The sequence below is a fragment of the Haplochromis burtoni genome, unplaced genomic scaffold (genome assembly GCF_018398535.1).
Source record: "Haplochromis burtoni strain Fernald_Lab_line unplaced genomic scaffold, NCSU_Asbu1 Contig_394, whole genome shotgun sequence".
NCBI lineage: Eukaryota > Metazoa > Chordata > Actinopteri > Cichliformes > Cichlidae > Haplochromis > Haplochromis burtoni.
Genome location: NW_024582755.1, coordinates 134,146 through 147,157, shown reverse-complemented (window position 1 = coordinate 147,157; position 13,012 = coordinate 134,146). Strand labels below are relative to the sequence as shown.

At 42.4% G+C, this 13,012-nt stretch overlaps 1 protein-coding gene and 1 long non-coding RNA gene across 11 annotated transcripts in view; one reads left to right on the top strand and one right to left on the bottom strand.

Moving 5' to 3' along the window:
- LOC102312396 (histone deacetylase 4) overlaps nt 1–13,012 on the top strand; it is an 84,563-nt gene extending 71,551 nt beyond the window's left edge. For 9 of the 10 annotated variants that reach the window (XM_005945502.3, XM_005945501.3, XM_042212820.1 and 6 more), the window contains 11 exons: nt 108–154; nt 273–380; nt 1,790–1,845; nt 2,140–2,227; nt 2,328–2,447; nt 3,326–3,423; nt 4,109–4,227; nt 4,413–4,546; nt 5,923–6,007; nt 6,369–6,513; nt 8,261–13,012. In XM_005945502.3, coding sequence (XP_005945564.1) covers nt 108–154; nt 273–380; nt 1,790–1,845; nt 2,140–2,227; nt 2,328–2,447; nt 3,326–3,423; nt 4,109–4,227; nt 4,413–4,546; nt 5,923–6,007; nt 6,369–6,513; nt 8,261–8,303 — 1,043 coding nt within the window. In that variant the 3' untranslated portion in view covers nt 8,304–13,012. The remainder of the gene's footprint in view (nt 1–107; nt 155–272; nt 381–1,789; nt 1,846–2,139; nt 2,228–2,327; nt 2,448–3,325; nt 3,424–4,108; nt 4,228–4,412; nt 4,547–5,922; nt 6,008–6,368; nt 6,514–8,260) is intronic. The other variant, XM_042212814.1, reaches the window with a different exon arrangement.
- LOC121811992 lies at nt 1,783–4,495 on the bottom strand. The gene is made up of 2 exons (XR_006052794.1): nt 4,389–4,495; nt 1,783–3,436 (listed from the first exon to the last, which is right to left on the bottom strand). It is a non-coding gene; the product is annotated as an uncharacterized LOC121811992 (long non-coding RNA).

The window sequence follows — 13,012 nt, the reverse complement described above, 5'->3', positions numbered from 1 at the left end:
ACACACACACACACACACACACACACACACACACACACACACACACACACACACACACACACACAGCTGCTGATAGTGTCAAATTGAATCTTTGTTTCCTGCGACAGGTTCAATCACTCCTATGTTTGTTCGGCTCCCGTGTGGAGGGGTGGGGGTAAGTAATGCTTGTTTGCTTTGTTTAAAAGGGGCTAAAACAGCTCACACTTCCTGCACTATTCAACATCGGTTTCCAAGCCAGTTTATCAACATGAGACTCGGTTTTCTGGTCTTAGGTGGACAGCGACACCATTTGGAACGAGGTCCACTCCTCCAGCGCGGCTCGCCTCGCCGTCGGCTCGGTGGTAGAGCTTGTTTTTAAAGTTGCTACTGGAGAGCTAAAGGTAACCTTGATTACACCTGTCTGGTGCTTCTTGCTCTGTTTCCCACTGCGATGAAGCAAAGTTAATGTGTTTTATGTGCTGCAGTTCTGCCAGTCTTTGAAAATTCAGAGTGAAGCCCAAAGTTGCCACTTAAAATTTAAGATACCCCCTTTCATTCGTTCTGCATCACCCAGCCAGAGCAGGCTGAGCTTGGTATTTCCAATGTCCTTTTCTTCAGCTTTTTCCAGTTCCACTTGAGAGATACCACAATGCTCAAAGGCCAAATGAGATATATATAACCCCCCCCCAGTGACTTCAGGATCTGCCCCGGGGTCTCCTCCCAGCTGGGGGTACCCAGAAAGCTTCTGAAGGGAGGCACCTGGAGACATTTTAATGAGACACCTGCAACACCTCAGTGGGCTCTTGATGAGAAGGAGCAGGGTCTCTACTCAGAGCTTCTTCTTCTTCTGGATGTCTTGGCAACCACATGCTGCTACTGAAACATGTGGTTGAAGTAGCAGCATGTGTCTGTTGCTGTTGCTAGGTGAAGTCCAAAACATCTTTGTGATTGCTTTGGTCACTAAAAGATTGTGCCAATCTCTTGAAGTTTGTCAGCTTGTCTCCAATCATTCACAAACTGGTGAGTCAGCAGTAGTGAAACTTTAATCAGTGCAGTTCACACTGAAAATCATTTGCCTTCAAAGTAAACGCGTCTCTGCTACCACCAACACGCTTCAATAGGTACAACTCCCCATGCACAGTTGGCCAGTGGTTGCAGACAACTCGGTGTCTACCCGAGAGCATCACTCACAAGTTTAAGCAAGAAGTTTCTAGAAAAAATAGAGCACGCAGCTTAATTCGTATTGGCTGCTTCACCTTTATCAATAACTGCAGAGTAGTTTACCTGCAGTCCCCATGTTTCACAGCTCACTGAGCTCAGCTCAGTTTTGTTTATATACCACCAAATCACAGCAACGGCCACCTTGAGGCGCTTTATATTATAAAGTAAAGACTCTACAATAATTGCAGAAATGTCCTATGAACAAGTACTTGGCAACAGTGGGAAGGAAAAACTCCCTTTTTAAAAGGAAGAAGCCTCTGGCAGAGCTTCTGTGGAAGAGAACCAGGATTAATAATAACTCCTGATTAAGCGCTCAGTGCATCATGGGAAGCCCCAAACACAAACGACCATCATTGCTTGTTTTAACCCAAAACTTGTTGCAGCCTTATTGCAGTTATTAAACCCTCCGTTCACTTTGTATTGCTGTGATTTAATGTTTGTCACACTCTCAGTGTTTCATTTGATTCGTGTGTAATAGTTTCCCACTTAAAGGCTAAGTTATGATGTTTTTTAATGGTGGTTAGGATCACAGAGGAAACAGTGATCAGTGCTAACAGACTCCTGTCGCTCCTGCCTCTTCTCTTTCCAGAATGGTTTCGCTGTGGTCCGCCCTCCTGGACACCATGCGGAGGAAAGCACTCCCATGTAAGGCCAAAGCCGTCACCGCACTGACTTGGAGACACTTAATCTGCACGTATACAAAAACCAGAGCTGGAACGGGCTCGTCTGGAATAGAAATTACATAAACCATCGAGTTTATTTGCACATAAAATCCTGAGAGCCTTTATTCTGCCAGCTTTCTCGGGCCCTGCTTTATTTATTTTCCATATTCTCCTCAAAAAGTGTTTAAATTGTCCCATTACAAAAATGAAAATGGAGCTCTGGCAAAGATATTCATAACAAACAGGAGCTCTTGCCCTCCGTCTGCTGCTGTTTCAGGGGTTTCTGCTACTTCAACTCTGTGGCCATCGCAGCCAAACTGCTGCAGCAGAGACTGAATGTCAACAAGATCCTCATTGTGGACTGGGTGAGTCACATGATCCTCTGTCATGTGACGCTAATCAGAAGATGCAGATTTTTCTCTTTTTTTAAGACCAGTTAGATTTATTTTCTTCTTCTACTCTCAGGATGTTCATCATGGCAACGGCACCCAGCAAGCCTTCTACGATGACCCCAACGTCCTTTACATCTCTGTTCATCGCTACGACGACGGCAACTTCTTCCCTGGAAGCGGAGCACCTGATGAGGTGAGTGTGTGACCTGATCAGAATTTTCCCACGTTTTACTTTTTAGTGGCCACTTCATTAGGCACACCTGTGCAGCTGCTTGTTAATGATATGTAACCAGCCAATCACATGGCAGCAGCTCGGTGCATTCAGGCATGTGGACATGGTCAAAACAACCTGCTGAAGTTCAAAGCCAGATCAGAATGGGTGATTTAAGTGACTTTGAACGTGGCTGGACTCCTGATCTGCTGGGATTTTGCAGCCACGTGATTGGCTGATTAGATAGTTACCTCAATAAACAGTTGACCTGGTGGCCAGGATACGCATATTAAATATGGCCAGCTTCACATAACAAGATAAAATTGTGTATAATTTAGCCCTGTCAGCTTCACGCTGTGTTTTATGGCTCAGTGTGATGAAGAAAAGTTGCCTTAAAGGGAGACGAGCTAAAACGAGTTGTTCCACACAGCGATTGAACTGAGGAGTATAAAATAAATAAAGATCATTTTAAACATGAACTCGAGTCCAAGAATAAAAACCGTAGCGCTGCAAAGGATAATGATAATTGGTCCACTTCAGCTTTTTGACAGTTTTTAGTTTGGTTGCCAGTTTTTTCAGTCCACGCTTCTTGAAGCTGGTCGCACTCCAAGTTTATGTTATCTGTCGGCTCCGGGTGTATCTTGTTCGTTTCCAGTTGAACTCTCTCCAAGGATCACTTTATTAATGCTCTGTTCTAATCGTAGTTTTTTAAAGACATCTTGATCAAAAGGCAAGAAATAATCTGAAGTAGGGAGAAGCATCCTGTAATTACCCAAAAGAAGCTAAAAAGCTTAAAAAAAGGACATTTTCCTTTTTATTTGTGTCGTACACTCACTTGAAGTTTGTGCTCCTCTCCACAGGTGGGCAGTGGTCCTGGAGTCGGGTTCAACGTTAACGTTGCCTTCACCGGAGGTCTCGACCCGCCCATGGGAGATGCAGAATACCTGGCTGCCTTCAGGTACCAGATAAACCTTCAGCACATGTGAGGGGTCGGTTTAACTTTTGACGACAAACCTCGGAGTTAAGCGCCCTGCCTTTACAGCCCTGCTCCCAAATAAAGTTTTCCCTTAAAGGGAGTATTTGACTTTGATCGTCATTGTTAGCAAGTTCAAAATTGACCTTAAAAACTGTTCAAGAAACCATCTCGATTAATCTTCATCATATGAAAGAGCGTGGAGAGAGCTCTGTGACAAACTTCCTACTGTTTCAGGCTCTGCTCTAAGCATGTGGGTAAAGATAAGAAAATACACAATGAAAGGTGAAATGGTCGGACGTCAGCGTGTTGTAATAAAAGCATCACAAAGTTTTCTTCCAGCTCTCTGAGAGCTCCTGTTCCTTTGTCATGATACCAAATGTTTCTTCAGGTGGATGTTTCTGTTTGGACGGCCATAACTAATCACATGATACTTTCTTAATAGATGAAAGGGATATATTCAGCTTTTTATCTCATGAAACAAATAAAAGTAACTGAGAAGCCGGAGCTGTGTGACGCTCATTAATTATTTGCCAAACTTTAATGAAGCAACTGTTTGTCATGAAATCAATAATGATTGAAGCTTGCTTCTCCTTTGTGCGTCGCCTTTGTGCAGATGATGTTGGCTGATGCACTGTTTAATCTTTGAACCCCGCCCTTCCACTCGCAGGTCAGTGGTGATGCCGATAGCCAACGAGTTTGCTCCAGACATCGTGTTGGTCTCTTCTGGCTTCGACGCCGTCGAGGGCCACCCTCCCCCGCTGGGCGGCTACACTCTGACATCCAAATGTGAGTGGGAGATTATCGGTAGTGTTTCTTATCTCGCGCTCCAGCCGCTCCACACGCGCGCGCTGCTGACCGAGCTTTGAAGCCGAGTCTAACAGAGCGCTAAAATGTTAACGAACTTCAGCAGCTGTGGAAAGCATTCAGATACATTTAAGTGCATTCACCTCCTTCCTGTAAACTCTCTTCAGGTTTCGGTTATCTGACAAGGCAGCTGATGACCCTCGCCGGAGGCCGTGTGGTCCTGGCTCTAGAGGGAGGTCACGACCTCACCGCCATCTGTGATGCCTCCGAGGCCTGCGTGGCCGCCCTGCTCGGCCAGGAGGTAAGGAGGTCACTCTGAAAGCACGCAAGGCTGGAATCCTAATAAAAGGACGTCTCAAAGGGTCGACGTTAGAAACAAAGACCGGTCGAAGCAGGACTCGGACCACGCTCCTTTGTTCCTGCTCATCTTACACATGATAACTGACTGGAAGTGGACATGAGAAGAAATGGAGAAGTTAGTGATTAAGTAAACACATCTCGGCTCTGTATGTTCTCAAAACGTATGCAAGTTTTAGCCAATAAGAAGAAGTTTGGCTTAAAGGGGTGGAGCTAAAATAGCCAGTTTTAATAGTGTGAGTCGACTCCATTTTACTCTCCAGCCGTAAAGACTAAAGTCGTCACAAAACCGGGCATGCAGCGTGGACACACAACAATTCAGGTTAATTTTATTTATATAGCATCAAATCCCAACAGCAGATTGCCTCAAGGCACGTTTTGCTGTAAGATAAAGAGCCTATAGTAATATGAGGAAGCGCTTTGGTGACAGTGGGGATGAAAAACATCCTTTTAACAGGAAGAAACCTCGAAAATAACCAGGCTCAAGGAGGGATGAGTGCGATGACTCAAGAAGAAAGTCACCTGGAACAGCGTTTCCCAACCACTGTACTGCGAGAAATGATCAGGTGTGCCGTGGAAGATTATCTGCTTCCACCTGAGCAGTAATGACCGGCGTGAGTAACGGGCAGAACAATTACAGTCTCTTCCACTAGAGGGCAGTACAACTACCTGCTCTAATTAAATAGGTTGCCGAGTGCCAGTGAAACAGAAGACGAAGAAGAAATGACACAATAGTCATGCTGTGAGTGAGGCAGCGCAGTACGTAATAGCAATCGATAAATATTTGAAACGACAAAGTAGTCGTAGTGCCCCGAGGGGGGAGTCGTAGAGCAGTGTTCAAAAGAAAGCAAAAAAGCTAACAGAGCCTGGTGCCCGGAGAAAAATGATCAATATGCTTTTTGTGAAATTTGTTTGGTGGGATTTTTCTCATGTGGAATATGTGGAATATGTGGAATATGTGGAACGGCTCTGAAAGGTCGGGAAACACTGACAGAACTTTCAAATGTCACCACAGGCTCATCAAGGATTCTGAGGCCGGGCAGCAATATTTTACTGGTTCATTTCTTTCTGGTTGTTTTCTTAAATAATTATTGTTATTTATTAGATTTTTTTTAGATATTTATATTTGTTGTATTTATATTATTTATTTATAAAATAGTCTTTATATTATTATTGTATTTATTTGTTGATCCACACTTAAACTCCGGGGCAGTCGATAGACGTCGCTGTCCTGGAGCGGCTGAGATTCATTAAAAAAGGCTGGCAGGTCATCCTGTTGAAGCTGTTGCACGCTCATGTTTGTGTTTTTGTCCCATGCAGCTGGACCCACTGCCCAAGGCTGTCCTCGAGCAGAGGCCAAACCCCAACGCTGTTCGCTCTCTGGAGAAAGTCTTGGAGACTCACAGTGAGTTGACCGTTGCAGGAGCACACCTCATAACACCGATACCCACAGGGACAGAGTTTATTAGAAACCTAATCTGTATCTGTAGCTTCATAAACAATCCAAAGGGTTTAGCCTTCATGGAAGTAGTACGTGAAAGGCAAGCTGAGTAACACTCAACATGTCATTTCTCTGTGACAAAATAAAGTCTGCAACATTTTTATTAGAGAATATCTATTTTTACTTTTTTAAGATTCTCTCTGGTTCATTTTCGTGTGAGCTTCATATATTTAAGGTCAGCCCTCTTAATGCTTTACTTTTATTCACTTCCTCTGCGTTTCTTGTTTTTTCTCCCTCCTGTCTTTTATCTGCTCCGTCTTCTCAGGTAAGTACTGGCGCTCGGTGCAGCGCTACTCGCCGCGGCTGGGGCTTTCTTTGCTGGAAGCCAAACGAGGAGACTCGGAGGAGGCTGAGGCCGTCAGCGCCATGGCCTCTCTCTCTGTGGCCAACTCTAATGCCATGGAGCAAAGGTAAGGATCCAAAACCACAAGTAAACAGTGTTAAGAGCAATAGTCTTGACTTAAGAGTAGTTATACACTTTACTGTTGCCGGGTTTAAAGGTTATATAAAGTCTCCAAATAACTCAAAGATTCATTCGTTTACTGATCAACTGCACGTATATTTTGTAAATATACTCCCTGGACTATATTTACAACTTTAAAGCCTTTAAAGAGATAACATAGATGAAATCATAGCGACTTTGTTTGTCTTTAGATAGGGTCAAAGGTCATTTGTAAAGCAACCTAAACAAAGAGCCAACAAGAACATTTTCTACTTCTTGTACCGTAGTGGATCCACCTCACCCTGTCCCCCACATCCTCCTCCGTCACACCAACCAACATGTGCTCCTTTACTACATCCATGAATCTTCTCTGTTCTGAACATCTAAGCATCAACTCAGCTTCCTGTGTTTTTGTCAGGGGCATCATCTCCAGACCACAGCAGCCCTCACTAGCATCTTGTAAATCTGCCCTTTCACTCTTGCTAAGGTCTTAAATTAATGTCATTTAATATTTAAATAACTGACTTCAGGATGCTAAAATGTCTGAAATCATCTGCATAAAAGAAGAAAAAAAGAATATAAGGTGAAAGCAGAGAGGAACTTTTTCCTGATGCTACCCTTTGTTTGAATGGCTTGAAGGAGAGATTTAGATGCATGGGTGTAGATCTACCTGCTAACAAGTGCTGAGTAACGTCCTGTTAGTGCAATTACAAGAAGCAATGTGTGCTATTTGTCAGAAAATAGCATTAAATGTGATCCAAAAGGCACAAACACAGTCCAGAGGTCCAGTTTACAAAGTTAAATTAGCTGACATACCATGCAGCGAACAGCCGCCACATCGACCACTTCAGGTCAGAGACGCGATCAATCATGCAAACTTTAAAGGCCTTTACACACCAGATGTGTAAAGTTTATGACCTATTTTTAATGTAGCCGTACACACCAAACGCACACTCAGCTCAAAACGCACTCGTACTGAATATACAATGAATATACAATCATATAGTAAAATAATACTATTTTAATAATAGTAGTAGGAATACTAATACTATTTAATATCAATCAATATTCACTATCAGACGCACAGTTGGACATTGTTTTGGGTCAACTGGCTCTGAGTTCAAACTGCTTCACTGACATCATGAAACATACGTGAAAGCGATCGTGACACAACTTTAACTGTAAAACATCAGGACCTGCTCATCGTTGCTTGATGTTGACTCAAGTCTTTTTCACAGTGCAATCTATGAGGACGAATGTCAGTGTGTGTACATACGTTACACAACAAATTTGCATCCAAACATTTGGAATTTCGTGGGTTTTTTGAGGGAGCTGGGGGACAGTTTGCAATGTGCTTGGTGTGTCATGGCCTTTAGTCTTAAAAACCTTTAAATGCCTCTATATCAGTAAAAAAGACCCTGTGTGTAGGTGTCAGGAAATAGCAAATAAGCTATCGAGACCAAAACTGTTTTCGTTGCCAGCTGCCAACATGTTTTTTCTGCTTTAGAGCTGTAGAGTTATTTTAACATGAGAGTCGATGGGAATTGACTCACTTTTGGAGCAAACCCCAAGTGGCCGCTAGAAGAATTGCAGTTTTCTTTCCACACTGGATTCCCATTCTTTCGGTCCTCGGTGGTGCTGGTAAAGTTGAGGAGGCATTTTGTTAATGACAGCTTGAGGTCTAGTATTAATATTTCTGTGTTATATCTCCTCAGCAGGTCTGAGGAGGAGCCCATGGAAGAGGAGGAGCCGCTGTAGTGGACGAAAACGTGAGGGTGTCACCGCGTTACCATTGACCTCTCCGGAGAACGCCTCTTTGAGCAGCAAAGAGTCTCGACTGATCCCTTCATTTAGTCCCCAATAACCCCACTCACCACGTCAGTCACCTTGATTGGCGGCCCCTCGGCCAAAAAAACGAGGGAGAGGGGGTGGGCTCAGCCTCAAGAGTAGGGAGCCAATCAGAAGACAGAGGAGGACTGAACTGGAAAAAACTTATTTAAACATACCGGCAAGCGCTCGCTCAGAGACGTTTTATCTGTCAGTCTTCGCACCCCCATGTTAGCCCTCGGCGGCTGATCAAGTGATCACGGCAGCGGGCGAGCGTATTTGGAGCGGAGCGATCGGGAGAGGGCAGGGGCGAGATCAGATCTCGTCACCGAAAGGTGCGATGACACTTCTGTGCAGAAAATACGGTGCTTTACGCGGCTGCCCTCTGACCACATCCAGTACGGACACGGGGACAGCAGACGTCCCCAGCTGTCAAGAGGCAAGCGCGGGGATTTGTTTTCTTTTTTTCTTGACTATTTTCCCTCCCTAAAGAAATGGGGGGGGAGGGGGGCATCATGGCAACCGAGAAGATAATTTTACTAAATGTGTTCACTGTGGACTTTGGTTGGGCCGAAGTTTGAGTAGGCTTCTACAAAGATTTTAACGGTGAGACTCCGTCACCTCGCCGGACCAGCCTGTTGTCGAAGGTTGACGAGTTAGAGGAGTGCCTTGGTGAGGGTCCGCTGGATTTCACGATTGTTCAGGAAAAGATTGCCTTAAGATTTTTCTCGCCGAGGAATCGGCCCGAGGGTGCGGGAGGCGGAGGAGAGTTTCAAGTCCTTTCTTGTGGGGGGGGGGGATGATGAAAAATATAGCAAACAATCGTTCAGCATGTTTACTTGGAACGTGACGAAGACAGCATTTATGTCTCTCACGGCCTCTCTTGAAGAGTTACTTTACTTTTTTTTTTGGATGGATCTATTTTTCTGTAAAAAAGGAAGAAAAGAAAGAAAGAAATGAAAGCGCTTTGTAAAGGTAGTTGCCAGCTTGAGTAGAGGAAAAAAATTAAAGGTGCAAACATGGAGACCTTCAAAGAAGGAATTAGAAAAGGTTTAGCCTTTAATGTAGCTTCCCTTTAATCGAAGTCGTCGCTTTGTAAAACGCATGCATTTGAGCAGAGAGGCCAGACATGTTTTTTTCTTTGTTTCTTTTTACCTGCAAGATATTTTGAATGTTATCCAAAAGAGAAAGCCAAGCAAGAGAAAGCCAAAGCATGAGTTTGGATTTACAGCAGCACTTAGCTCCACTTAGATGGCAAGCCGACAAACATTTCACGTATTGGCCCTTTAAGACAAGGCGCCCAATACCCAGTTCAATGTTTACTGATTTACTCCTTCACAGATCAGGTGTGTGCCGAGCCCATGCTTTGCCGGTTGGCAACTACCTTGGTTACTATTGTGAGCTAAACATCAGCCATGTATATTGAATTGAATATATTTTGAGAGGCAGTAATCGAGTATTGTCTTTGTTTGTATTTTACATGTATGATTTTCGCATCAACTTGTCAATTCTGCAACGTCAGAAGTGTGTTTGGTAAGCGTGTCCACTCCTTTTTTTTTTTTTTACTTTTTACTGTATAAAATTATTTTTCTAACTTTTTCATCCATAGATTTTGTTCTGTGTTTTTATCCGTTTTCTGAATAGTTATAGGGCTGCCATTCACGTCCTTAGTACTGTTGTTCTTTCTTTCTTGTATTTATCAGAACTAAGGAGCAACTCTTTCTTTCTTTCTTTCTACGGCTCCCGGAAGCCTTTCTGCATTTTCATCAATGATGTATTTATAACATGTACTGTTTATAGGAGATTTGTATATGGAGAAATTTATAAATGTACTCTAAACTAATGACAGCTATGATATTGTGAGCAAAAAAAAGAAAAGCAGTATGGTGTAAGATGTTACTCCATGAACTTTGAAAAAGCAGCATATTTAACTCGTCATCGACTGCACTGTTTTCCAGTGGTCGCTACGCGGCACCGCGGTTGACTTTTTAAACACCTACAGAGTCAAGACATTTGATCACTTTGTTGCCTAACATTTCCTCTGGTGCATGTGCGACATGCGCTTACCTTTCAACTGTGATAACACCCAAAAAACAAACAAAACGACGTTTAGAGGCCACCTTATGTAGCTAGCTGAGTTTTCTGTGGCGGGAAAAGAAAAGAAGGGGACACCTATGTCAACGAAAGGATTTCTTTCTTTTTGTTTTTCAAGCAGCTCGGGATGGAAAACATCAGCCAATCATTTCAAAGTCCTTCTCTAAGCATGTGTGGCACCATCATGTCCGTGACGTCGGTGTTTCCTTCTTCCTTTTCCTGCTTTGAACTGACCTGACACGAAGAGTAGATCGAATACATTCGAATGAGCCCCCATCTGTCAACTGCTTTGTTAAACACCTGATTAAAGACGACTGTCATGTTTATTTTTAAAGGGACTTTTCATCCCCCAAATCAAATGAGCGTGTTTTTCCTCTGGCCTGTAGTGATTTATCCAGTCGGATTGCTCCGGTGCGAGTTGCCCATTGTTGATGATATCAGCTGTAGACATTCCTGTGGCTTTTGAATATAATGGGACTAAAAAGAAGTTTCCTTGTGCTGCTCAAAAAGAGGAAAAAAGATGACCCACTTATACAAAAATATCCACAAATCTTGCTGTGAGGAGCTACATGTAGAAGCTATTTTCTTTCCACCAAAATACATCCACCATCTAACTGTGATTAGGCTTAGATGCCGTAATGCGGATGTATTTTTGCCCTCGCTATTTTTGTCAGTGGAGACTCGGGAGATCTGAGTTTCTGTTCTGACCCATTTCTGTATAAAATGGCAACTTTTTGAGGTTTTGGATGTTACAGTTTAGGAAATGATTAAAACTAATAAACAGGGGCTTACGTTCCACGGGTGTTAACACCTTACTGTTGCAAATATGACAGGATTGACAGGAGTTCACAATCAAAAATCAACAACTTCTTTTTAGCTGATTTCATGTTCAGTGGCTGTCCTGACACTAAACGAACCCAATATGAGCTTTAATACTATCTGCATACTTCTTTTGGCTAGCGGATCTAGTCAGTAGAAATAAATTATACATAAATTATCCATGAAGACGTTTGATTTTTGGAGGACACGTTGCTGAGTTTTTAAAATATCTTTTATGTCTTTGAGCATCACGAGGTGAGTCCCATTTTTTTTGAACCCCAATTGATTTATCAAAATTTCAACCATAATTATTTGCCATACTATTGGTAATGGCATTTATAACAGCCAATAAATGAGAATTTTAAAAAATAAAGAAGAGAAACACCCTTCACCAAGTTATGAGTGTTGACATTACATAGTGTGTCCACCAGAGGCCACTATGCAGCGCCACAAAGACAACCAGCTGGTTTGAGCATAGTTGGGCAGAGCATAAATAAGTACACAAGGGTAAATTTTTTTGTTTGTCCAAAAGAAAAACGTATATTGGCCAGTATATCACCAAATGTTGGTACCAGTCTTAAAAATCCTTTATCAGTCAGGCTATGGCCAGAAAAGGCTGAGTTTTCTAATCCCAGCACAGTCGGGCAGAGCTTAGACAAGTAAATAAATAAGTACACTTAACAAATTTTAGGGAAATTTCTTTTGGGTTTTTTAAAAGAAAAAAAAAAATATCAGCCGATATCTCAAAATATATACATTTAAAAAAATAAAAATAAAAAATATTGGTATCTGTCTTAAAAGTCCCATATCTGGCCAACTCTAGCCAGAGAAGGCCCAGCTGTCTACAACCAAAACTGGTCCACTTACAGCAGAATAATAGACGTGGATGAGCAGTAGGACAGGCCAGAGGAAAGAAATGTCTAAATTTGAGTTGATATAATTTTCTAAACTTGTAAGATTTGCGATTAAGTTGATATTTTTCATGTCTAACCAAACATTCCACTTGTTACTTGCTTAAGTTGTAGATTTTTTACTACTCTTTTTTTTTTTTTGCTGTCTGCTCGCGCCAAACTTTAACTCTTTGCATGGTTTGTGAGTCAGCATGCCTGCTTGTCTGTGTAACAAAAAGTGTATTTGCACAATAGAAGAAGAACACTGGAGGACTTATATATTTAAAAAAAACATAAAACAAACAAAAAAAAAACCTCCCTTGTCAGCTCCCAAGAGCTCCAGGAGGGATGTTTTTTTTTTCTTCCTCTCTGGTGGGCAAACAATTCAAAGGACTTTGTCCAAATGACTCCATTGAGAAACATTTAATATCATTCTTATTGGATAAGTGATTTCAAGCACTTACGACTTGTATGAACTGTGTTTGAGAGAAACGTGCTCTGCCAAACCTCTGCTACATTCAGACCTTAAAGACGCTCCCAAAGAATGTTCCTCTTTCAAAGATTTCTAAACGGGCACTGGAGAAATCAGTTGAGAAAAAGGTTTGGGGGGGAAAAGGGCATCGTCGTTTGATTGTCACACCCACCTCGGCCAGTTCTATACATATATATAACCACTGTGGCTCAAGAGCAATTCTTGGTTTACATGTAAATGGATTAAAAAAGTTATTTTTTGTTTGTTGTTTGTCTCTATTGATGAAAAATGTTATCTTTCTTTGGGACCTACGCTTTGGACATTTCATCTCTGACATCATCTATAAAATATATTTCTGAAAAATA